The 27058-nt window shown below is 36.9% G+C and overlaps 1 protein-coding gene across 11 annotated transcripts in view; it reads right to left on the reverse strand.

Moving 5' to 3' along the window:
* Cacnb4 (calcium voltage-gated channel auxiliary subunit beta 4) overlaps positions 1-27058 on the reverse strand; it is a 305695-nt gene that overhangs the window by 13258 nt on the left and 265379 nt on the right. For all 11 annotated transcript variants that reach the window (XM_004870023.4, XM_004870022.4, XM_087209998.1 and 8 more), the window contains 3 exons: positions 17409-17518; positions 7822-7973; positions 5507-5602 (listed from right to left, as the gene is read on the reverse strand). In XM_004870023.4, coding sequence (XP_004870080.1) covers positions 5507-5602; positions 7822-7973; positions 17409-17518 — 358 coding nt within the window. The remainder of the gene's footprint in view (positions 1-5506; positions 5603-7821; positions 7974-17408; positions 17519-27058) is intronic.

A 27058-nucleotide genomic window follows, 5' to 3' on the forward strand; every position in this document is an offset into this window, starting at 1 on the left:
TCAAAGTGTTCCATGAAACTCTAGACCCATAGGAAAAACAGATCTTTGGCCACACTGCATGTCCTATCCTACTGGAAATGTACAGGCACACCAGCACAGTTAGGGTGCTGCAGTAAAGAAACCATAATATATTTGTTTATATATGTGTTTCCTTAAACATTTTTAGTACCAAGGCTCTCCCCTTACCACCTGCTGTCATCACATTGAGTCCACGTTGTAAAAAACACAAGCTAGAAAACACTATATTGAGTACCCTTTAAGGTCCCTTTGTGTTCCAGTAGCCCATGAATCTAGGATTCATTCTCTTGCCTACAGAGAGTTAACTTTTTTCATTGCTCTTTTAGACTTCCCTTTCCAAAAAACTGCTGCCTTTAATTTCTTTGCAATATGAGATTCCACCAGTGAAATCTGCTGACTCTTCAGACTGGAGATGCAGTCGCCAATAAAGCAAGTGACAGATTCTCCTAAAGGAACTAAAATGACACAGTGATCACCAATCTTTGAATGACAACTATAATTACGGTCTTGAAGTAAAGCGACAAATGCAGACACATTTTTAAATTGCTACTGGCTTTTATAATCTGAAGATTTCTTCATGTGTGCCAAAATGAGAGTGTACCATTCCTTCTTAGCATTACAAATGCTATTCATGCAATATCAAATGTTTAGAAAACGTTAAGTGCAAAATAACATTACTTATTCAGACTGCTTGTTTAAAATGCCAGGTTATCTGGCCAATTACATAAAACAAGGATGTGTTTATCCTGCTAAGATAATGACAGGGCAAGGCTGTCTTCCAAGAGCAGGTGGCTGTTTTGAGATTCCTAACCTGGGGACAAGTCCTAAAATAACACACAGTATTACTCACATTTAAGTATATACATGTTTTGTCTTAGTTCCAGCTATTTCAGATGTTATAAGTCATACTAAATGTACAACTACTCAATGATCAGCCCACTCAGCAGCAAAAGTCAGTTTTAGTGTGACATGAGTATTTTCTCTAGTAATTATTAGACTAAATGTTAATAGACTCATTTTTATAAAAAGAAAAGATTTCTACTTCCATTTGGGTGTCTGCTTCCCAGAGTATCAAACTAATGTAAACATCCTTATATGATTGGTCTAAAAATTGGACACAACAGCCATTTTTTTCCCCATTAAGTTTATTGGTACATTTTAGGTATAAAATACAGTTACATTCATCATTGAGATCTTGTACCATTTCATGAGTATCTTGGTTCTTATTGTTTTCCCCTTCTCCTGCCCTCCCTTCACCCCCTCCACCCTTCCCTATTTGCAAAGATTTTGTTTCCATTTTTTTCCTTTTCTCATATTTTTTCTTTTCCCTTTTTTCCTTTCCTCTACCCCTCCCACATCCCCTGCTCCTTTAGACCTTTTCTTCCTGTTACACAATATCAGTTATACATTTTTTAAACTTACAATATCAAGATCTAGGAGATATTACCACAGATTTTACAGAATTTAAAAGGATATAGAAAGCATATTACAAAAATCCTATTTGAAATAAATTTGACAACTTCTAAGAAGTATCTTGGAAGACAAATTAATGAAACTAACTCTGGAGGAAATATAAAATTTGAATAGCGCCTATTAAAGAAAGTATATTCCTAGCTTGAAAACCTACCTATATGACAACAGCAGGCTCATAAACATTTTAACTGATAAATTCTATCAAACAATTAAAGCAGAAAAAAGAAGGAACACTTCTCCTTTCATTTTAGGAACTCAACCTTGTGCTAATCCTAAAACTGGATAAAGATAATAGAAGAAAAAAAGTATGAACATAGATAGAAAATTTGTTTAACAAAACAAACTATTAGAAGTCAGATCTGGCAGTATGTAGAAAGAGGTTTTGTTATAGGGATGGCAGTGTTAGTTCCGCACTGGAAGATCCACCCCCAAAAGTCATCCTTTTAACAGAGGAAAGGAAAAAGCCATATGATCCTGTCACTAGTTGGAGAAAAAGTATTGGACTAAATTCTACAGCTGTTCATGGTAAAAGCTATCAGGAGCCTAGAAGCAGAACAGAACCTTCTCAACAGATTAAAGACATGTACTCCATACTTCCAGCAAGAACGCCTTATATAAATGGAGAAGATACAATGCTTTCTCGTTAAGGTGGGGAACAAGGCCAGATATGCTTACTTTTCATCTGTCCATTAAACTTTGAAACCTAGGCCCCACTAAAATAGTCTGGCAATAAAATGACACAATTAGGATAGGATTGGCACAGCAGAAGCAAAATCTTTATATGTAGATGAAACGATCATCTACAGAGAAAATACTAAGAAATCTCTAGGAGCCCCTAGAACTTGTATTTGAATTTAGCAGGATTAGAAAACACAAGGGATATATAAAATTCAGACCTGTGTATACTTGCTATAAATGAAGAACTGGATATAGAAATTTAAAAGTTATGTAGGAGTACAAAGGACCTAGAAAAGTTAAAAAAAAAACTGTGTTGGAAGACGCTTAGTACCTAATTTTAAGACTTCCTCTAAAACTACAATAATCAAGGCAGTGTTGGTGTAAGGAAAGATATATAGATCATTTGAATAAAACAGAGAGTCTAGAAATAGAACCACACATATATGGTCCATGGAGTTATGAAAGATTATTTAACTTTAGCATTTTACAGAATATAAACTCAATTCAAGAGCCAAGGAAGAAACAATGTTTTCAGCAAATGGCACTAGAACACCTGGTATCTGTATATAAAAAATTAACCTCAACCCTTTATTTCCATACATGAAAATAACTTGAAGGGATCTATGAACCTAAATATGAAAGCCTAAAAGTATAAAACTTTAAGAAGCAATTATAAGGGAAAATGTTTATGAATTCAGGGTAGGCAAGAACTACCTAGGATACAAAAGACATGATGTATAAAAGAAAAAAATTGACAAATGAGATTCCATCAAAATTTAGAACTTTAAATATTGTTAAAATGAAAAGTAGTCCTTAAACAGACCATATTTACAATGCATATAACCTATGACAAGAATATATAAAGAATTCTTAGAGCTCATTAATAGACAACCCAATTAAAATGTAGACATAAGAAGATGATAAATAGCCAGTATAGCACAAGGAAAGGTGTGCAACTCTAGAATCAGAAAAATACTAATCAGTACAATAACAAGATTGAATTATATACTCATTAGGGAGATGAAGTTAAAAGTTTTAAAAGCCTTGTCATGATTTTTTCTTTTTGTTGGATTCTCCCCCTTTGCATTTAATTTGTCACACCCAATGGATTCATTCTGCTGGGCTTCCTGGGGTTGTGATCCTCATTGTCTTTTCCTAGGGTATTGTCTAAAATTTTTTGGAGTGCCGGTTTGATATTCATGAAGTTCCTAAGGTGCTCTTTATCATGAAAGTATCTTATTTCTCCATCAATTCTGAAAGATAATTTTCCAGGGTACATCAGTCTGGGTTGGAGGCTGTTTTCCTTTAGGACTTGAAATACGTCACTCCAAGCTCTTCTTGCCTTGAGGGTTTGCATTGAGAACTCTGCTGTGATTCTGATGGGCTTTCCTTTGTATGTGATTGGTTTCTTTTCTCTTAACTGCTTGTAGAATTTTGTTCTTCTGTTGGATTTCTGGAATCCTAACTATTATATGCCTATGTGTAGATTTTTTCTGATAAAGGCTAGCTGGAGTCCTATATGCCTCACTTATCTGTAGGTCAAGTTCGTTTCCCCTCCTTGGGAAGTTTTCTGCCATCACTTCCATGAACAGTTTTTTTATGTCATCTGCACTCTCTCCCCTTTCTTCATTGACTCCAGTCAGTCTTATGTTATTCTTCTTTGCATCATCTAGCAGCTGCTGGATTGATTTCTCGTGTTCCTTTACAATTTTAAAGCAATTTTTCTTTTCCTGCTCACTAATTGCAATATTTCCTTCTATATCTGAAATTCTATCCTCACATTGGTTCATTTTGCTGAGCAGACTTTCGATGGAGTTTTTAATCTCTTGGAAATCTGTTTGCATCTGTCTTATGGATTCCATTTGTTTCCTATGTTGGGATTCCATCATGTTCCTCAGATCCTCTATTTTTTTATCTGTGTCCTCTCCAGGTTTATTAATCATGTCTTGCACTATGAGCACAATCTTTGCTGTTATCTGAGCAATTATTTCTGATTTCACTTTTCCCAGATCCTCTTTTGTTGCCAGTTCAGAGTCCAGGTGGTTGAGTATCAGATTGTTCCATCTCATTTCCCTTTGGGGTTGCTGTAGATGATCCAGAAGTTTGTTTTTGAAGCTTTTTTACATGTCTTCTCATTTCCACGGGGTGGGGGGGTGTGCTTCTGATGGCCTGAGTGGCTCAGCTTCTCTGCCCTAGGAGCTTGGGATGGCAGCGGGGGAGCCCTGTATATTCATTTACTCATTCAACAAATATCTATTATGGGCCCACAGAGACAGGAAGGTGGGACATAAGAGTAAACCAGGGAGGCACAGGCCCTAACAGACTCTAGTCAACTGGACAGGTTATGGTGTAAACCATACCTGATAATGACAATAGTACAGAAACCCCAGATAGTGTGAATATGGTGTGGTAGGCACTGTTAGAGCTTCATCACAAATTCACTCACTGAATTTTTATACCAAACTCATGTAGCAGATACTTGCCCAAGATTACATAAGTAGTCAATGTGGATTTGAACCTGGGCATCTGACTCCAGAGGCTGTGCTTTTAACAGCCATGCTGTTTGCCTCTCTAAATATCTGAATTATGCTCCCATTGAACCTAGATGATCTTTATACAAGCATATAAAAAAATCTAGTGAATCAATTGAGTAAAGAAGATAGTTATGTACTTCCCTTAGAGATACATAAGCAGAGACAGTGAGTCAAATAACTGGAGGCAGTCACTGGCCACTGGTGACCCAGTGCCCTATGACAGCATTCTCCTCCCCCAACTCCCACCCCACCACTGCTTGCCTTCCAACACAGCAGCTGTTTTCAGGCAACAGCATTAGGAGAAAGGTTGCTATAATGCCATTTTTCATCTCACTCAACCCTAAACCTTTCATCTGTATAACCACAGGGCTCCTCTAATTTCAATCAATTTTGACCTTCAGTGTCATAATCTCTTATGCCTGCCAGAACCTTCTGGCAGAAATGTTCAAGGAAAGCCAAATTGGTGTGTTTTATTTTGTTCTTCTCATTTAAAAAAGTGTTCACATAACTAGACACTACATGCTAGGTGCTCTGCTGGAGTGTTTGCAAGGTAACAAAGCAGCAGGAAGGAGAGCGGGTCTCAGTCACTACGTTCATTTCTTATTACAAGGCAGACACCCTCCAGTTCTGGATGCCTGAGCACAAACTACATGACAACTGGAACTTTGTGCAATAAACCTTTTAGATTTACAAGACACCATCATCAACAACATTTTACAATAAAAATGACACTGCTCATATGAAGGGAGAAAATCCACTTCTAATTAGATGAGAATGATTAAGAAAAAAATGATTATACTTACAGGAGGGCATTGTGCGAGTTTATCAGCTGCCACCAATTGTACATTCAAGTGTTTACTTTGGGACTTTCCTCTAGATTTAATCAACCGCTGTAAAACCTGATAGAAGAAGACATGAATCTGAGGAATTGCCAATGAGTTGAAAAAAGCAAATAAACCAGGAACATTTCAACAGTCTTTTCAGACTTGAGGACTAGTAAAGAGGAAATATGGTATGAGCAATCAAATGCTGTATAAACCCTGTAACGATGCCATCCACTTACACTGGCTTCAGTATCATGGACTTTGTACGTTCATCCTGTTCTAGCTCCACCTGAGGTATTGGTGGGATTCTGAGTTCCCACTTTAGATTTTGAAATCTCTTTGACATTTTAAAGAGTCTTGCCAAAGTGGAGGAACTAGTTTGTACCAGATCACTTATGTTGAGTAATATTTTTTTATTCAGTTGAGCAATATTCTGGCTTACCAACTCCATGTTAGATAAATATCAAAGTTATTTACATATTTTGTTATTTTTGTCATTCACAATTAATGAGACATTCCAGTTTAATTTTATATTAATCAGACTGTTTCATTGGAAATCTAGGCAAAACACTTGCATTGGTACATTCTTATACTAAGCCGATATATCTGTCTTTTGGTCACTATTTCAAGTGTATTTGGCCATATCCTCTCCTTTTATTTAATATTTTTGTTAGCTCAATTAGGATGCTCTCTCCCCTGAAACAGTGCAAGTCTATCAAGCTCCATGACACCTTAGCTCCCCGGTGAAAGTCCCTGGTCCTACACTTAAGGATGTAATTAGTGACTGGAGCAGTGGGAGGGCTGACCTCTCCTCCACTGTGGTGGAGGGGACTTGAATCCCCAAAAGCTCAAGGTCAGGGAGCTGGGCAAGGCAGCTTCAGTCCATTCTACTGATTCCCAGAACCATCAAGATTCCCAAGTTTACTGCATGTAAGCAGTGCCTGAAGAGACAGAGGGCTGAAGATCTCAGAAGTTCTGGAGGAGACATGGCTCCTTTAGGCTTCCTCCACCGTTGAGAGGAGACCGTTGCTCTAGCTGCAAGTTTGAATTGAGTCAAATAAAATACACTCTAGAAGGCACTGAAAAGAAACTGATTATTAAGATAATGTGAAATAGATAACCTTGTGAGGTATTAACTTTTTTGTTTTCTTTTTTAGTTTATTAGTACACATAGGTAGTAAATAACATTTACATTCCTTGTGTGGAGTTGGTACATGTGCATTAGACACCTTAAATCCTCTTCTCATCCCTTCCCTTCCCTCCTTCTCCCTCCACCTGTCTCTTGATCCCCTTCCTGTTTTCTTAGGGTGGGGTGCATTCTGGCAGTACGTAATGTTCACATTCCTTGTGGAGTTGGTGCATGAATACAACATATCCCAATTCCTTCTTTCCATCCCCTACCCCTCCCTCCATACCTCCTTCCATCCCTTAATCCCCTTCTCCTCTGAGAACATCTATCTCCCTACTTCCTATTACCTATCTTTTATTTTGCTCTTTATTTTTATTCTGGTTTTCTCCTGTAAGAGAAAGCATGTGATATTTAAGGTTGTGTGTCTGATTCGTTTCACTTAACATTTAAGGACATCACTTTTAAAAATAAAAGGACGTTCAAATCAAGAAACAAATCTGCGGGCCGGGGATTTAGCTCAGTGGCACTGTGCCTGCCTCGCAAGTGCAAGGTCATGAGTTCTATCCCTGGTACCCCCCCAAAAAATTTGGGATGGTCTTACTTTTATTTTTCTCTCCCCTAGTTGCATGTTATATAAAGATACATCACAAATTGTGCTTAATCACAGTGGAACTATAGTCCTCAATGCACCCAACCTATGCACAAATGTCAAGGTCTGTAACACTTCCATGAGACGTTTACATAATGATATTTCACATTACGTATGATAAGTATAGACACTTTTCTTGAGCTATATTCTCTCCCAAATAGGGGGGAGGGATATTGCTTATTGAAGAATCAGTATCACCCAAGAAGTTTAGCAAGATAGAACCTACAGTCTATGAAATGTCAGAGTCTACTTTTCCTCACCTTTGTTAATTTTTTGTTTCTGTTATATACTTGCCTAACTAGCTGGTTTGGGAACAAAACAGATAATTGAGTTTCTCGAAGGAACAGACTATTCTTTACTCACTATCTCAAAATTTCCTAGAACCTGCACATTGTTTTAAAATGTACTTATTAACAGAATCTCAGTAAGACCTTCTTACTAACAAAAAAGAACAGAACAACGAATATTTCAAAAGAAATGAATTTCTAATCCTTAAGACAGAAATTAATTAGTTACCTTTGGAGATGAGACTTTTACATGAACAATAATTGGTGCTAAGGAAGTTTTTATAAGTTGTGCTGGGTGATTGATGGTGTCTGCATCAAGAACAACTAGTTGCAAAGATCTTGCCAACTCAAAGATTCTTTCAATTTCACTTTGTACTTCCGCTAAAAGGAAAAACAAAAACAGGTACTGGTTATTCTCATTAATTACTATTTATAATAAATAGAAACAGATATGTTGTCTACATTATAAAACAAAATGTTTCAAATTTTTATAGGCCGAATGTAAGATATTTTCTAAAGATAAGAAAATAGGTTGAATTTTGCATACAACCAAACAGTTGGAGGAAAAACAAGGTAGTTTTGTTGATTACCTTCCACACTCAGCCTAAAATTTAGCTATTTATATAGCAATGGTGATTCTTCTCTGTTGTTTTTGATTGTTGCTTTGTTCTAAAGAATTTTCATTTTTAGCTATAATCTGAAACCACATTCAGGAAACAAGTAAAGTGCACGTGAAATGTACCATTACAGAGCAAGCAAATTATATGAAATTATTTCTATCCATCAATAAGTTATATATAATATTTTGCAGATATACTTTAAAAAAAACTACAACTTGTATTGATCTCACTAATTGTTCTAAGTGTTCTCTTTCAATTAACATATTATTAAGTCCAGTTGAAATTAAATATTACAGACAGTGGGCTTTTCAAAGGTATACTTATCCACAATATTAAAAGAACAAACAACTAAGGGCTAACTATATTAAAATACCACATTGCATCTAGATGCAAATCTATTTGGCGGGCTATAGTAGCCAAGTAATTGGAATCTATGCATGAGTTTGGTCAAATAAGTCTAGTTCTTTTTAAATATCTGAAGCAATCCAGCTAATTTTTAAAAGGAAAACAGTTGATTAAAAATATATTCTGGTTTTCTGAAATATATAGACTTTCATGAATTTTGTAAACCACCAGATTTACTGGATAATTCCCCAAATTTGAACTATACTATTTTATTTTCAGAGAAATGATTTTGTTATATTGTTTTTTAACTATTTTATGGCTAATAAAGTTATGTCCAGTCCAAAGCACACAAAATAGACAAAATTACAAAATGATATCAAAGATGGCCTAGAGAAAAGGTAGAGCTGCTCTAAATATCCTCATGAGAAAGGGTTTCTGTGAGAATCCCATGGTTTGCTTTGTTTATCCAGTAAAAATTCAAGGTTGGATCACCTACCAAAAAATCCACCTTCGACACAGATATAAAAATAGAAGAGCTGAGGAACATGATGGAATCTCAACATAGAAAACAAATGGAATCCATAAAACAGATGCAAACAGATTTCCAGGAGATTAAAAACTCCACTGAAAGTTTATGCAACAGAATGAGCCAATGCAAGGGTAGAATTTCAGATACAGAAGATAGGATTGCAATTAGTGACCAGGAAAAGAAACATTTCTTAAAAATAGTAAATGACCACAAGAAAGCAATCCAGCAGCTGCTAAACGATATAAAGAAAAATAACAGAAGACTGATTGGAGTCAATGAAGAAAGAGGACAGAGTGCAGACAACATAAAAAAACTGTTCACAGAAGTGATGTCAGAAAACTTCCCAAGCCGGGGAAAAGAACTTGACATACAGATAAGTGAGGCATATAGGACTCCAACTAGCCTTGATTAAAAAAAAACTACACATAGGCATATAATAGTTAAGATTCCAGAAACCAACAGAAGAACAAAATTCTACAAGCAGTTAGAGAAAAGAAACAAATTACATACAAAGGAAAGCTCATCAGAATCACAGCAGAGTTCTCAATGCAAACCCTCAAGGCAAGAAGATCTTGGAGTGACAACCTTGGTTGATGTACCCTGCAAAAAACTATCTTTCAAAATTGATGGAGAAAGAAGATACTTTCATGACAAAGAGCACCTGAGGAACTTTGTGAATACCAAACCAGCACTCCAAAACATTTTAGACAATATCCTAGGTGGTGACAACGAGGATCACAACCCCAGGAAGCCCAGCAGAATGAATTCACTGGGCATGACAAGAAATTGAAGGCAAAGGGGGAGAATCCAAAAAAAAGAAAAAGTCATGACAAGGATAAGTCAATACGTATCAGTTATAACCATCAATGTTAATGGTCTCAATTCACCAATCAAAACAAATAGACTGGCAGAATGGGTCAAGAAGCAAGATCCAACAATATGCTGCATACAGGAAACACACTTAATTCAAAAAGAAACTCAGACTGAAAGTTAAAGGGTGCAAAACAATACTCCATGCGACAGGAACCCCCCAAAAAGCAGAAGTAGCTATCCTCTTTGCAGATCAAGTGGATTTCAAACCAACACTGATTAAGAGAGACAAAGAAGGACACTGCATCTTTGTAAAGGGACCAATCCAAGAGGAAGAGATGACAATCATAAATATATACGCACCAAACACTAGTGCACCCAATTACATAAAACAAATACAAAAGGACATGAAAAATCAAGTAAGCACTAACACAATAGTAGTAGGGGACCTCAATACCCCACTGTCACAAATTGACAGATCAACTAGACAAAAAAAAGCAACAAAAAACTAGAACTCAATCAATCTCTTGAACAAATGCACTTAACAGATGTTTACAGAGTGTTCCACCCACAAAATCAGAACACACATTCTTTCAGCTGCACATGGGTCATTCTCCAAAACAGACCACAGACTCACACACAGAACATGTTTAAGTAAATGCAAAGGAATTGAAGTTATCCCCTGTATATCATCAGGCCATAGTGAGATGAAATTGGACTTGAATAGCAAAAGAAACCACAAGAAGTTCATAAACACATGGAAACTTAACAACAGGCTTCTGAATAACCAATGGGTCACAGAGGAAATTAAAGAAGAAATCAGACAGTTCCTACAATTAAATGACAATGACAATACAACATATCGGAATCTATGGGACACAACAAAAGCAATCTTATGATGGAAATTCATAACAGTGAATACTCATATTAGGAAAACAGAGGGAGTTCAATTAAACAAGACCATAAGCTTCTAGAAAAAGAAGAGCAGGACAAACCCAAAGCTCATACAAGGGAGGAAATTATAAAGATCAGAGGAGAAATCAATGGAGACTAACAGAACAACACACAAAAAAATCAATGAAGCCAAGAGTTGGTTCTTCGAAAAAAAAAATAAAATTGACAAACCCTTAGCCAGTCTTATCAGAAAAAGGAAAGAAAAGGCCCAAATCCATGCAATTAGGAATGAAAAGGGTGAAATTACAACAGACCCAGCAGAAATCCAGAGGATCATCAATAACTACTTCCAGAACCGAAACACCAATAAGATGGAAAACACAAAAGAAATGGACCTATTCCTAGATAAGTATGAATTACCAATGTTGAAGGAAGAAGATCTAAAACTTCTAAACAATCCAGTATCATCCAATGAAACTGAAAATGTAATTAAAAACTTACCAACTAAGAAAAGCCTGGGTCCTGATGGCTTCACTGCTGAATTCTACAAGACATTTAGAGAAACTATTGCCACTACTGTTTAAAGTCATCAATGAAATTGAAAGGGAAGCAATACTCCCAAACTCATTCCTGGAAACAAGCATCACCTTGATATCCAAAGCAGAGAAAGACCCAACTGAAGAAGAGAACCATAGGCCAATCTCAGAACAGAGATGCCAAAATCCTTAATAAGATACTGGCAAATAGAATTCAGAAGATCATCAAGAAGATCATACAACCTGATCAAGTGGGATTCATTCTGAGGATGCAGGGATGGTTCAACATACGCAAATCAATCAATGTAATACACTGTATCAATAGAGCCAAGGACAAAAACCATATGATTATCTCCATAGATGCAGAAAAAGCATTTGACAAAATCCAACATGCATTTATGATAAAAACCCTACAAAAAATTGGAACAGATGGTCTCTACTTCAATCTGATAAAAGCCATCTATGAAAAACCAACAGCCAATATCATACTAAATGGTCAAAAACTGAAAGCCTTCACACTAAAATCAGGAACAACACAAGGATGTCCACTATCACCACTCCTGTTCAATATAGTCTTGGAAACATTAGTCACAGCAATTAAACAAGAGAAAGAAATAAAAGGAATAAAGATAGGAAATGAAGAAGTCAAATTGTCATTATTTGCAGATGACATGATATTCTACATAGATGACCCCGAGAGCTCCACCATAAGTCTTCTAGACTTAATAACCAAATTCAGTCAAGTAGCTGGTTACAAGGTCAACACACAGAAATCAATAGCTTTCCTCTACTTGAACAACAGACTCACTGAGAGAGAAATAGGGCAAACAATTCTTTTCACAATAGCATCCAAAATACTGAACTACTTAGGAATCAACCTAACAAAAGAAATCAAAGACCTCTACTCTGAAAATTATAGCACTCTGAAGAGAGACTGAAGACGATATGAGAAAATGGAAAGACATTCCCCCTGCTCCTTGACAGTAAGAATCAATATAGTGAAAATGGCCATACTTCCAAAACTGCTACATAGATTCAATGCAATTGCTACTGAAATTCTAGCCGCATACTTCACAGACCTTGAGAAAACAATTCAAAAATTCATTTGGAACAAGAAGAGACCTAGAATAGCAAAGCAATTCTAGGCAACAGAGACATAGCAGGGGTATCACAATCCCCAACTTGAAACTGTACTACAAAGCTACTGTGATAAAAACAGCATGGTACTAGCAAAGAAACAGACCTGAAGACCAGTGGAACAGATTAGAAGATGCAGAAACAACTCCAGACACACTCAGCCACCTCATCTTTGACACAGGAACCAAACACCCTCACTGGAGGAAGGATAGCCTCTTTAATAAATGGTGTTGGAAAAACTGGGTTTCAACTTGCCAAAGACTAAAACTAGACCTCTATCTCTCACCATGCACTAAACTAAAATCGAAATGGATAAGAGATCTAAATTTTAAAACAGAAACGCTGAACCAGCTGGAACAGAGGTTAGGTAGAACTCTTGAAGACATTGGTGTAGGAGAAGACTTCATGAACAAAACCTCAGTTGCCCATGAACTAGCCCAAACTTTCAACAAGTGGGATCTCTTCCTATCAAAAAGCTTCTGCACAGCAAGAGAAACCACCAACAGAGTGAACAGACAACCCACATTATGGGAAAATATTTTCACCTGCTGTTCCTCAGATAAAGGTCTACTATCTAGAATATATAAAGAACTTAAAAAAAAATCTGACCTTTCAAATTTAAAGACCCAATCCAAAAATGGGCATCTGAAATGAATAGACATTTCTCAGACAAAGAAGTAGAAATAGCAAACAAACATATGAAAAAATGTTCCACATCATTGGTCATTCGAGAGATGCAAATGAAAACAAGGCTGAGATTCCACCTCACTCCAGAAAGAATGGCTGCTATCATGAAATCAACCAATAACAAATGCTGGTGGGGCTGTGAGGAAAGAGGAACCCTGCTCCACTGCTGGTGGGAGTGTAGACTGGTGCAACCACTGTGGAAATCAGTATGGAGAGACCTCAAAGAACTAGGACTGGAAGTCTCATTTGACCCAGCTATTCCCCTGCTGGGGATCTTCCCCAAAGAACTAAAAGAATCTTACCACAGTGATATATGTGCGCCCATGTTCAGAGCAGCACAGTTTGTGATAGCTAAAACATGGAACCAGCCCAACTGCCTATCAACTGGAGACTGGATAAAGAAAATGCGGGTTTTTAAAAATAAATTGGAGTAATACTCAGCCACAAAAAGTGAGAAATTAGAGACATTCATAGCTAAATGGATGCCCATTGAGGTGATACTCTTCAGTGAAATAGGACACACATATGTAAATACCGAGTAGTTTCTCTAGTGTGAGAAACTGAAAGTGTAAACAATGTCTAAAAGGTATAATGGATAATGTGAAATAGGAAGAAAAGGGGGGAAGGGGAAGTGGGAGGCGTAGAGGAAAGGAATGAAGGGAATGGGATTAATATGAGAAAATGAAAAAATGGAAACAAAGTCTTTGTAAATAGGGAGGGATGGAGGGGTTGAAGGGAGGGCAGGTGAATGGGGAAAAAATAAAAACCAAGAGAGATTATGTAAAGGTGCAAATTTCCAATGATGAATGTCATTATATTGTATACCTAAAATGTAGCAACAAAATTCATTAAAAAAAAAGGAAAAAATCCACCTTTCTTAACCAAAAGTATTGATAGGGAATGTGCGATCATGAATATTCAACAATCATCATGTAACTATTTGGGGGGACTTTACATAATAGCAAAATACTTATTTCCCATAGAATTACTGATATTTAATGCATAACCTATAGTAAATACTAAGAATTTAGAGAGCCAACTTATCTATCATTTTTCATACCTAATACCAATGGACTGAATGATTGCATATTGCTTTGGCAGATGACTAGCTTTCAAGATACCAATTTAAGGACAAGTAGGTTTATTTGTGAAATTCTTCTGAAATTATATTCTACATTTGTTAGTAACAATAAACATATTTTCCCCTTTTTCTCTGGCATGTCAGAAATACTTTTAAAAAGAAATTTTTCTTAGGCAGTTTAGAAATAAAGTCAATTTTTCCCATATTAAGTTTCAGCCTTGGGATGACGGTATTTGCTCTATTTATTGTTTTATTAACCTGCCATTTGGTTTAAGGGAGCTCTGATCAGCAGTATACCAGAAGAAGTCTATATTGTTTTAATTTTAAATCTGAATATATAATATTTTCTGAAGCAGCAGAACAGCAGTGATACAAACTGGACCACCCTGTTCCAAGAGCCCCAAGGCACTCTGAGTCTCTGTCTAAATAACTTGCAACTATCTGGACCATGTCTCTCCGACCAATGACAAGCTTATGTGTGGTTCCTGATAGGAGAAGAAGCCAGGCACATATACTGCTCAGCCAACACACAACCTACGGCAATGGGCACTCAGGCAAGGTGGGGGGCTGGAGGGCAGAGGGCCACCCTGCATACTGAGTGAGTCCAGTGTTCAGATAATATGTATGTAGAATTTAATAAGTTATAGGGATGAGGAAGAGAAAGGCATTTTTATCTATGTAGCTCATTTTCTTAAAGGAAAAAAAAAAATCTCAACCAAAGCTGATTCTCAGAGGAGTGCCAGTGGAAGTTTTTGTAATCCTAGCCCAGCTAAATGGAGCTCTGGACAGTCACAGGCTACGACGCTGGAGGCCCTGGATGAATACCTCTAGAACCTTGCCCACAAACTGTCCAGGTCCACTCCTCTAGCATCTCTGTGACTAATAATCTCCCCTACAACCAATCTGCTCATACTTCTTCCATGCTTAAATATTACAGTTGCTCCCTAGGGTCCAAGGCAACATTTCCCAAAATGAATACCCTAGAATAGTAATCCCATGTGATTTCCTAGGAAAGAAAGGGGTTTTATACAAAGGATATGTTGCATAGTAGAACAGCTTCTTTTGGAATTTCAAATGTATGTTATGCTTTCTATCATAAAGACTTTAAGAAGTCTTGCAGTGAAGAAAACTGCCAACTGTTTACTTCATCATTTCCAAACTTAGTTGACCATGGAAAACACTTTCAATATAACAACTATTAATAAATTATAAACGTTTCATGGAATGTATTATAAAGCTCTCTTTAGCAAGGTGCACTAGAGCCCTAACAGATTGGCTTCAATCTACTTTTTCAGTCTCTTCTTTACTTTCAAACCACACCCTACTCTTCCTTTACTAAGCCTGCTACGCACAAATGTATTTGTTTCTTAGTCACACAGTTCTTTTTTCTGTAGTATATGTTTGCAATACATAATGAATATATTCATTGTGAGGTATTGATACATGCTATGTTGTATCTTGATCCTTTTTTACTTCCCCTTCCCCACTGCTCTCTCATTTTTGTACATTCCTGTCTGCCTTGAAGAGCGGGCTCAAATATAACTCCTATGACATCTCACACACCTCTTAATTCTACCCTTCTTCTTTATCCCCTAAATAATAATAATAATAACTTTACAATTCCATAATCCTACAGTCTTTTTACCACCTGTCTCTTCTTTCTTTATTGCTTTAGTTATTTATGCCTGCATTTCCTGACTCAAGCATAATGCAGGGCACATAGTAAGTGTTCAGTGAACACTGGATGAAGGAATCTACAAATACGCATTAACAAGCCAATTCATTTCACTGAAGTTTTGCAGGGTCTTTCAGTTTTACATAAATCAGAGGAAAGAGTGGTTAAAAGATACTTTGAGGAGTCAAAGGGAGGGAATAAGGTAGGACAGAGAGCAAATACTTATTTGAGAAGTCTTTAACCTAACTTAATGTCCTTATCACTCATGAGACTGGACTTTCCTCAGTTATTTAACCGGATCCACCACCAATACTACCATGATCACCTGCTGAAGGCAAAAATACTGTTCCTATAAGAATGTTTCACTTTGTGGAATGCTCTAAACATAGTGCTAAAGAAGGAACCATTAATCTAGCCCTCATGACAATTATTCATTTGGTATATGCAACATTTCTTCACAAAGCAACCATCCTACAATTATTTACTCTCAATTACTATATCCCAATCTTGTAGCAGGAATACATACAGAGATGCTGCTTTGTATCTTCTTTCCATCCTGCACAATCCCCGAAGCAGGTTCAAGGCAGTTTTTAGGGGATTCATGTCAAGATGTTAGAATGTGTGCTCTATTTTGGAAACTAACTTTGTAAAGTTTTACATTATCTATACAGCCCATTTGTGTAGCACCATGGAAGAGCCCTTCCTTTTCTAGTTAAACCAAGTTGCCCTCAGAATGTCAAAGCAAAGGAGATTTCTAGGAAGGATTCTACTTCTCTCTTGCTTATAGCAGAGACCATGAATAGGCTTTCAGAAATAATGTGATTCACTAGTAGCATGAACTCACTGTCCATACCCTGTTCAACCACACCCTTTTCTTCTTTATCATGTTGAATACTAGGATGCTTTTGGATTAGTAGCCTAGAAAAGACATTTTTCAAGTCCCTGCATGTTATTAATGGTAGTTGTCACAGTAAATTAAAGGTGTACTGTTCTGTGTACTACCAACTAGCAATAGAAGCTACACTAAGAACACCATTATCTAGTTAGCTCTTCTAAAGATCTAAGAAAGCTGAACATCTCATTTCGTGTCAGTTGTGACTCAGGTGTGACAGATATCATTAGCCTCATTGAGAAGCTTAGGCAAAGCAGAGATGAGAGGTTTCACGTGGTTAGAAAGTAACTGACTAGGAGAGGCCCTTGAGGATTCCTTCCACCAGACTACTAATTAACTAACTGACTGGGGGGTGGGGCAGAGAGAGAGAGGGAGGGAGAAGGCGAGAGGGAGGGGGAGAGGAGAGGGAGGAGGAAGGGAGAGGGAGGAGAGGGAGAGGTAGAGAGGGGGAGGCTGAAGGCTGCAGGACTCTGCTCCCTTTGTGTCCATGCTAGGATTCTCCCCAGTCATTCAGCACTGCCCCATTCAGAGGGAAAAGAAAATTGGAAAGACATTCACAAAGGTTCCGAGTGTCATCCTGGTCTGAAAGTACTACTTTTGAACATCTTACCTAAGCTGGACCGGGTGTTCGAACGTTCAATTATTGCTCTCTTGCTGGGATTATTTAGGACAGACCTCTTAGCAAGAGAAATGTCAGCTGTCACTCTCGTTATTGATATCCTATGAATAGGAACACAGAAGAGAACAAGCCAGTAAAAATATTACAGGGCTCTGCAAGTAATTCTTAATCACAGTACTTAATAACCACTTTACATATTACAGTGGAACCACAATATACTATGCATTGGCCACAAGTATTTTAAACAGGCGTTGGCTAATATTAAAATACAAGCAGAGCAGAATGGAGGAAGAATTTTGGCTATTTAACTGAAAACCTATTCCAGTAAAAATGCTCTACCTCCATTATGGCCTGCCTTGCCAAATTCCCTTTATAACACACACCATACCAGGAAGGAATCAAAACATAAATAAACCATGCTCTTTCTAGGAAGCAACAATATAAAATTTTCACAAGTCACAGTTGATTTCCTCTTGAACAAGACCTTCAGAACCCAAAGACTCTGCCCCAGCATTTCAATGCTGCTAGCCAGAGGGAGAAACCCTCTTCGTTTTGATCAAGGACAATCAACCAGTTGGAGACTAAGGTGCATTACTTGTGCTTAATAGTTAATTTATGATACATGAAGCATTTCTCCACAGGCCCAAAGGGAGTCTTTACATGTTAGAATGTGAGAAAATGCTTTTTGGTTTGTTTTCTTCTGGCATAGGATTCTGCAGCACATTCACGTATGAATGTGCTGATGGGCAATCATAAGACAGTATGGTTGAGTTCAATGTGAATGTGCTACCAAGCTTATGCAAATTAGAAAATTTCCTGCAGCCACAGCAGAATAAAGACATGCTAAATGAAAGGAGAGAGGGCTTTTATTTGGATATGATTTACCAAATGAGAACATCTGGAACGTAACATTTTAAAAACTTTATTTTAAGCTGAGATCAGTTAACTTCCATCTATAATCTACCTGTAAATGCCAAGTGTGTCTTCCTCAGCCAGTTACTGCCATCAACAGGCCTTTTCCCTACCTGTCCTCATCTTCACAGTTTAGCAGAGGTCCCTGAAAGAGGTCACCCGGTCTGCATACCCATTCCCCTTCATGTTTAAATGCCTCTGGGGTTGGAGCAGGGAAGGGAGTTTGGTTGTTAGCAATTATTCAATCACGTCATCTCACACCTGTTTTAGAACAACATTTTCAGTATTGTCAGCAGACTTAATACCTAACTCTAGTGACCTGAAGTCTTGGGGAGAATTTAAAACAGTCCTCTTCACAAACGGTTGGAAATCACCTCTTTAAAGCAACAGGCTGTGCAAAAATTCTAATGCCATTTTAAAGCAAAGCGCTGCTTGCTGTATTGTATTTATATGCTGTAGGTGATATAGACATATCAAAAGTTTTAATTTTTAGAATTTTTAGGCTTTAGTAACTATTCAAAACATCCTTAAATTGTCTTCTGTAGAAACCAAGAGTTTTGCAGAAATACCTCAGGGACCATTCAGAGAATGAGTTGGTGGGACTCCAGCTTTACAACCGTCAATTCCAAACACCTCTGCATTTGTTTATTTTGGGGTTTATATGTAATTTCACTGTAAAAATTTGTTCAACTGCTAAAATATGTTGGAAAACACTGATGTAACAACTTCCTAATTTTTACCAACAAGGAAACTGAGAGAAAGTTTCACATAGTTCTTTATGCTACAAGGGTTTAAAACTAGTCCCCTGGGAATCAGACCAAGATGTAGTCATCTGACTCTATCATTCTCTCTCAGTTCAGTTTTCTTCTCCAGCAACCTCCAATCCTCAGACATGAGTCACGTCATCAAGTGCAGATACATAACCTTGGCCTTGGTCTGTGAGATGATCAGGACTTAAGTCAGGTTGAAGTTGAAGGAACCCCACATCTAAGATTCCTTTACTCAGTTCTGAGCTCTGAGACACAAAATTCTCACAGGCAGGGCCAGGGATTTAGCTCAGTGGTTCCACTGCCTGCCTTGGGAGCACAAGGTCCCGAGTTTGATCACCGGTACAAACAAAACAAAACAAAACAAAATTCTCACAGGGAGCTTATTGTGCTTCTGGGTTTCTTGTGTTAATGGAGTTGCTGGGTAGAAACATACTGGGTATGGAATGGAGTTGCTGGGTAGAAACATACTGGGTATGGAATGGAGTTGCTGGGTAGAAACATGTTCCAGAGCAGTCCAAATATATGATGGGAGACATATGAATTCCTTTAGGGACAGTTCAACTTTCTAGAATAAAGATTTTTGGTGAGTCCAAATATTCTATTCTGCCTACGTGAAAATCAAATTTCCTAGTTCTACACAAACCAAATGGTCACTTTTGGTTCTAAAAACTTGAAGGGATTATTAATAGATTATTAACAGCACCCTTTTCAAAATAACTCTATAAGTATATTATAAAAGCATTTTTACCACATCATTTTTAAAAAAAGGCCTACTATATTAAAAACAGGAAAAGATGTGGGCAATAAATGGTTCTTTTTCTTATTTTATTTTTCAATAAAAACATAAGTTCATCAAGTTATTTTTTAATAAAAATACACATGCATGAAATAGAGCTCAGAAAAAAGGTAGACACAGCCCTAGAAACCCTTCAATATGACAAAGTATGTATCTTTTAAAGATGTTTACTGTTATCAAAGTCAGACCCCAAACCCAAATCCCAAACCCTAATATATATATATATATAATATATTTAAAACTTACATACCCCTACTGTCTTGCTTAATACCCATCTCCATAGTTTCCTTGGAAACTTTTCTGTGACATAATGAGTAGTTACATGCTGGCAGGTAAAGGAGTAATAGTTCATTTCCCCAGAAGACTGAGTGGAGCAACAAAAGTCCTTGAAAACTAGCAGAACTCACAGTGGCACCTTGGTTCACGAACTTAATTCCTTCCACAATTCTGCTCGCAAACCAAACTGGATGAGAACCGAATCACATTTCCCCATAGGGTCAACACTGAACCTAAGCATTGAATCTGTATTCTCTAAATCCAAGGAATCTGACTCCCAACTGTTGTTTATTTTTACGTTGGAGTTTATCTTAACTGCTGCAGTCTATCCAGGCATGAGGGTTAGTTTTCTGTGATTTTCTTCTGAGAGACACTACTTTCAGTTATGACACATTCATTCCAAAATAATTAGCATTTCCATGTTGCCAATATAACAGCTGTGAAATCTTTCTATACTCTATCCTTGTAACTTCTCATATGCAGTCCAGTTGGTCTACCTTTAAAAAACCTCTTTGTATTCATAGGGAAAAGTGTTCCAAAGCACAGAACAGTACATTGTCAGGACAGGGCTGAAAAGCATAAGAGCATGTGAACATTTCCTTGGTTCTTCCTCTTGGTGGTTGCATGATCATGTACAATTCATGACATCTTTTGAACCGAGGTATCCTAATCAATAAAATAGTGATAATAGATGTGTCATAACAATCTGTTGGGATTGTAATTAGGACCTAACAAGGTAATATATAAGAGCACTTTCTTAAATAATTATTCTCAATGTCCTATGTTGACAGGAACCTATATAATGTATACAAGACAATTACTAGTGATTTGAAGATTTGAAGGATACAGTTTCCTTATATCCTGCCCTCAAAAGTTAAGCAATCTAGAATTAGTTCTCCTATTTCCAGAGTTGATGAAATTCATGTATGCTGAGAGGAGTGGAGAATTAGGTCAGACATGATGTAATAAAAAATAATGTTCTTAGGTAAACATTCAAGCTTGGCATACAAACATTCAATTATCTCTAGTGTTTGAGTGTCCACTAATGAGCTGGTATTTGAATACAGATTAGTAAGAGGAGATGATGGGAATGATATTGATTATGAAACAGAAGTCACTGTTGGCTCTTCCACTTGTTGACTACAATTATAAATTGTTTTCATTCTTACACACTATGGCTGTTTTGTGATAGCATCAGTTCCCATTTCCTTTATATTCTATACTCTTAATGTGTATTAAATACTCTTAATGCATATCATCTCTTAGCATCTCCATAAATTGTACTCTTAGCTTCCTCTCTTTTGAATTCTTTTGCAATCCCTCTTTGTTTTCTTTACCTGTGTCCTGGCCAATAGCTTTCATCAGTTTAATTCTATCCTTGTAGATTTAGAATTTTAAGCCATAATCATGTCAGTTACAAAGTGCCCGATAAATGCTATAGGGCTGATTTGATTCAGCCATCCAAAGCCTAAAGTAATAACTTTTAGGGTATCTGAAAAGATTGGCATTGGTCAACACACTGCAACTGGTTTGCATGCTTGCTGTTTGGTTTAAGAATGGTAGATTCAACCAGCTGAACAAATCTTACTGTATGATCTCCAGTGCATGTTTGTGGTATTACATGAAGTGGGAGGCTTTGTGCCCACAGGCACCCACTGTGTCCTCACCAGGCTGTGAGTGCCACTGTGGCCAGTTATCAGGCTCACTTAGTTAGGGTCCGTGAGCAGCCATCGTTACTACCTGTGGTATTCACATATACAGAGGGCCCCCAGGAACCACTTAGTATCGTGCTTTTCATTTTTCTTACATGTATCGTGGTTAAGACCACAATAGCATCTACAGAAACAAAATTAGATAATAGGTCTAAACTGACTCAATTTTTAATGTGCCAACAAACACACGTTTATGATTCTGTAAGAGCCAAGCAGCCCGACTTTAGTCTACTTCACTGAATTGGTTTCTCACCAAGCTCTGAAAAGGAGCATTGAATAATAAATCATCTCAGCTAACAGATTCTTTCTTTGCTCTTTCTTTTTTAAAAATATGGGGACTTTCACTTGATTATTTTGTTTAACCTACTGCATTCACAATCAATGAAACACTAAGTAGGCTTCCAGCAGAACTTACTGTTCATGCTGTATCACTGGGGTAAAGCCTTCTGTGTAACTGTTCTCTTGGATGATTTCAATTAAAAACTATTTATTGTTTTATCTCCTTTTATTAATTGGTAAAACATAATGCAGCAGATTGTCATAGCTCAAAACGTAAGGATTCTCATAGAAGGCACATTAGTCACTGAGAAGCTATCGGCCAATTTCTTCTTCTTTATTCAAGTGTCCATATACACTCACCAATAACTCAGTGGTTTTCTGCTGCACTGGCTTCTTCTTTTTTTTCCCCCATTAAATTTATTGGTACATTTTAGGTATAAAATACATTTATATACATCATTGGGATCTTGTACCATTACATGAGTCTCTTGGTTCTTTTTTTTTTTCCCTTCCCCTGCCCTCCCTTCACCCCCTCCACCCTTCCCTATTTGCAAAGATTTTGTTTCCATTTTTTTCCTTTTCTCATATTTTTTCTTTTCCCTTCTTTCCTTTCCCCTACCCCTCCCACTTCCCCTGATCCTTTAGACCTTTGCTTCCTATTAAACAATATCAATTATACATTTTTAAAATTACAATATCAAGACCTAGGAGACATTATCACAGATTTTACAGAATTTAAAAGGATATAGAAAGCATATTTTAAAAATTTGTTTTGAAATAAATTTGACAACTTCTAAGAAGTACCCTGGAAGACAAATTAATGAAACTAACTCTGGAGGAAATATAAAATTTGAATAGCACCTATTGAAGAAAGTATATTCCTAGCTTGAAAACCTACCTATATGACAATAACAGGCTCATATACATTTTAACTGATAAATTATACCAAACATTTAAAGCAGAAAAAAAAGGAACACTTCTCCCTCATTTTAGGAAATCAACATTGTGCTAATTCTAAAACTGGATAAAGATAATGGAAGAAAAAAGTATGAACATAGATAGAAATTTGTTTAACAAAACAATTAGAAGCCAGATCTGGCAGTATGTAGAAAGAGGTTTTATTATAGGGATGGCAGTGTTGGTTCAGCATTGGAAGATCCACCCCCAAAAGTCATCCTTTTAACAGAGGAAAGGAAAAAGCCACATGATCCTGTCATTAGTTGGAGAAAAAGTATTGGACTAAATTTTACAGCTGTTCATGGTAAAAGCTATCAGGAGACTAGAAGTAGAACAGAACCTTCTCAACAGATTAAAGATATGTACTCCATACTTCTAGTGAGAATGCCTTACATGAATGGAGAAGATACAATGCTTTCTCCTTAAGGTGGGGAACAGGGGCAGATATGCTTACTCTTTATCTGTCCATTAAACTTTGAAATCTAGGCCCAACCAAAACAGTCTGGCAATAAAATGACACAATTAGGATAGGATTGGCAAGGTAGAAGCAAAATCTTTATATGTAGATGAAATGATCATCTACAGAGAAAATACTAAGAAATCTCTAAGAGCCCCTAGAACTTGTATTTGAATTCAGCAGGATTAGAAAACACAAGGGATGTATAAAAATTCAGGTCTGTGTATACTTGCTATAAATGAAGAATTGGATATTGAACTTTAAAAGTTATGTAGGAGTACAAAGGACCTAGTAAAGTAAAAAGAAAACAAAAAACCAAAAACAGTGTTGGAAGACATTTAGTACCTAATTTTAAGACTTCCTCTAAAGCTACAGTAATCAAGGCAGTGTTGGTGTAAGGAAAGAGATAGATCATTTGAATAAAACAGAGAATCTAGAAATAGAACCACACATATATGGTCCACTGAACTTTGAAAGATTATTTACCATTAACATTTTACAGAATATAAACTCAGTTCAAGAGCAGAAGAAAAGATAGTGTCTTCAACAAATGGCACTAGAACACCTGGTATCCGTATATAAAAAATTAACCTCAACCCTTTATTTCCATACATGAAAATAACTTCAAGGGATCTATGAACCTAAATATGAAAGACTAAAAGTATAAAACTTTAAGAAGCAATTATAAGGGAAAATGTTTATGAATTCAGGGTAGGCAAGAACTACCTAGGATACACAAAACATGATGTATAAAAGAAAAGAACTGATAAATGAGGTTCCATCAAAATTTAGAACTTTAAATGACATCATTAACATGAAAAGTAGTCCTTAAACAGGCCATATTTACAATGCATTTAACCTATGAGCAGAATATATAAAGAACTCTTACAGCTCATTGATAGACAACCCAATTAAAAAGTAGACACAAGAAGATGACAAATAGTGCACTGGCTTCTTAACATTTGAAAGCAAGTCCACACTCACGCTCATCTTTATTATCTATATTTGTCCTACTCTGCCATACACCAGCTTCTTCACAGCTATGTCTGTCTCTCTACTTTTACTGCTGCCGGATTCTTCCTTTAGATTCTCTGCCATGTCATCAGACCCCACCAACATCTGGCATTTAAATTTTAATTCTATTTCTATTTAAATCAACTTCAATTGTGTGTCTACAGTAATTGATGTGGACAATTCTACATGACTGATTCAAGATAGATCTGGGCTGTTACAATTAAATGGATTTCCTCTTTCTGAGTCTCAGGCCTGAGGAAGACATCAGATTTTTCATTCTTGAAGCTGGGAATTAAGCCACTCACTTTTTCTTTGCTAAATTATATAAAATCCTTTCTTTTTCTTCTATCAGTCCTAGCTTTCAAAGTTTTAATGACAGTGTTGTTTATATGTCAGTTATGTGGGGACCAAGATAATCCAACACACACAGAAGCTGTGTTATGGAGTGAAATTTATTCACATCAGAGACTGTTAGGGGGCTAAAGCGTGAGGCCCTATTCAGAATGGCCTTAGGAAAAGGCACCACAGTTAAAACCAAGAGATGCCAAGCATATCTGAAGGAACTGTGCAGTTGCAGCCAAGAGCAGAGGTGTGGGCCATACAAGTCAGTGGCCTTTGATCCATGCAGCGTTCCATTAGGGTCAGTGTTATGGCCCAGCACACTACAGGGCAGAAGCACGACTATAACTATTAAGAGTCTGAGTTCAGCTGTTTCTTTGTAATATAGTCTTAGAAAGTGAATCCCTAGTAGCCAGAAGTTTTTAAACAGAAAGAGGTCATCTATCTGATTGTGGTTGTGGGAGAAGGAAGATTAAGACTTAAAGAACTTCTTTTTCTTCCAATGCCAATATTCCACAATTCAGTGCTTTTCACTTGTTTTCTTTGAAACTGGTCATTCTCTGCCTAGCCTCTTAAAAAAAAAAAGAGTAGAAAAGGATAAACATGCCTTTCTTTTCAAGCCCTTTGTGTCAGCCAGATGACCATGAAAGAGACTGTTGTTAGTTCAACACAATCTATTTCCTCTAATTTACCGGGGATAGTGAGATTATACTACCCAGGCTCCTTTCCAATGAAGTACAGCTACATGACCAAATTCTAACCAATAAAATGTGAGGAAAGGTACACATTACTTCCAGGCCCTGGATGTTCCTTTCTCCACTCAGAGTCCCCCAGTCACACCCAGGCCAAGGGCCCCGAATGACAGGTGGCACAAACTTCCTGCCCAATTTTCTCCTCCCCCACTTCACTGTCCTTCCCAGATCCAAACACGTGTTTCAGACTGTTAAGTGAGCAACAATAAGCTTCTATGGTGCTAAAATCATTATACATTTCGGGGCCAATTTATTAAAGCAAGATGGCCTATACTAATGTACTTAGGAATTCAAATAATGTCACAGAAGCATTCTTACTTCTTGAACTAAATTTTCAATTACTAGAACTAATATCTCAGTTTATTTTCTTTGTATATAGTCCCAGAAACGAATGAATTTTTTTTGTTTGTTTTTGGTACCAGGGATAGAACTCAGGACCTTTCACTTGCGAGGCAGGCGCAGTGGCACTGAGCTAAATCCCCGGCCCCTAATGAATATTTTTAACATACAATCCAGGAAGCTTTTCTTCTGACAGATATATAGATAGCTAGATATATAGATATAATTTGTACTTAAAACATTAATTTTTTCTTTAAAATACATTTATTAAAATCTTCCTGAAGATATTTAAATTTTTAAACATTAATTAGCCTATTTAAGGTGGTAAATTGGATGGCTTTACCCAAATTTCTCAATATACACTATTTAAGTTTTCATTTTTTTATAACTTCAGGTTTTTTCCATATAGTTATTTTTACATGGAGTTTATTCTGCACTGTGGAAGAGCCTGTACTCTGTACTGTCATTATGGACTTTTGACCATTTCTTTCTCAAACATAAAAACTCCATTTAGACATTTTTCACAATACTTAAATGACAAAATTATTTGATGGTTGGGCCATATCGATGATAGATCATAGGAGGATACACATAAAACAGACCTCTAAACTAACAGGGTCTGGCTTAGGATGTAGCACAGCAGTACACCGGCCTAGAATGCTTAAGGCCCTGGGTTCCAATGCTAGCTCCACAAAACAAAACAAAACAACCAAAAGCCAATGAGTGGAGCAGGAGTATCAGGTTCCTATGGTTCCAGCTACTGGAGAGACTGAGGTGGGAGGCTCACTTGTGTCCAGAAGTGTAAGACCAGTCTGGGCACCATAATAAAACGCTGTCTTAAAAAAAAGCCAATGAAAGAAATATCTATGACATAAAGTTGAAGCCAAACTCTGAAAACTAAAATAGCAAGTTCATTTCTAAAAAAAAGGATCCAAATAAGCACTATTTCCTGCAGTAGTCACTGTGGAAGGTTTGTGATGAAAAGTATTCTTGGATTCTTCTTTTGAGAAAATTCAGTACTTTATACCTTCGTATCAT

The sequence above is a fragment of the Heterocephalus glaber genome, unplaced genomic scaffold (genome assembly GCF_053883595.1).
Source record: "Heterocephalus glaber isolate CG9 unplaced genomic scaffold, H.glaber_assembly_v1.0 deba00001097, whole genome shotgun sequence".
NCBI lineage: Eukaryota > Metazoa > Chordata > Mammalia > Rodentia > Bathyergidae > Heterocephalus > Heterocephalus glaber.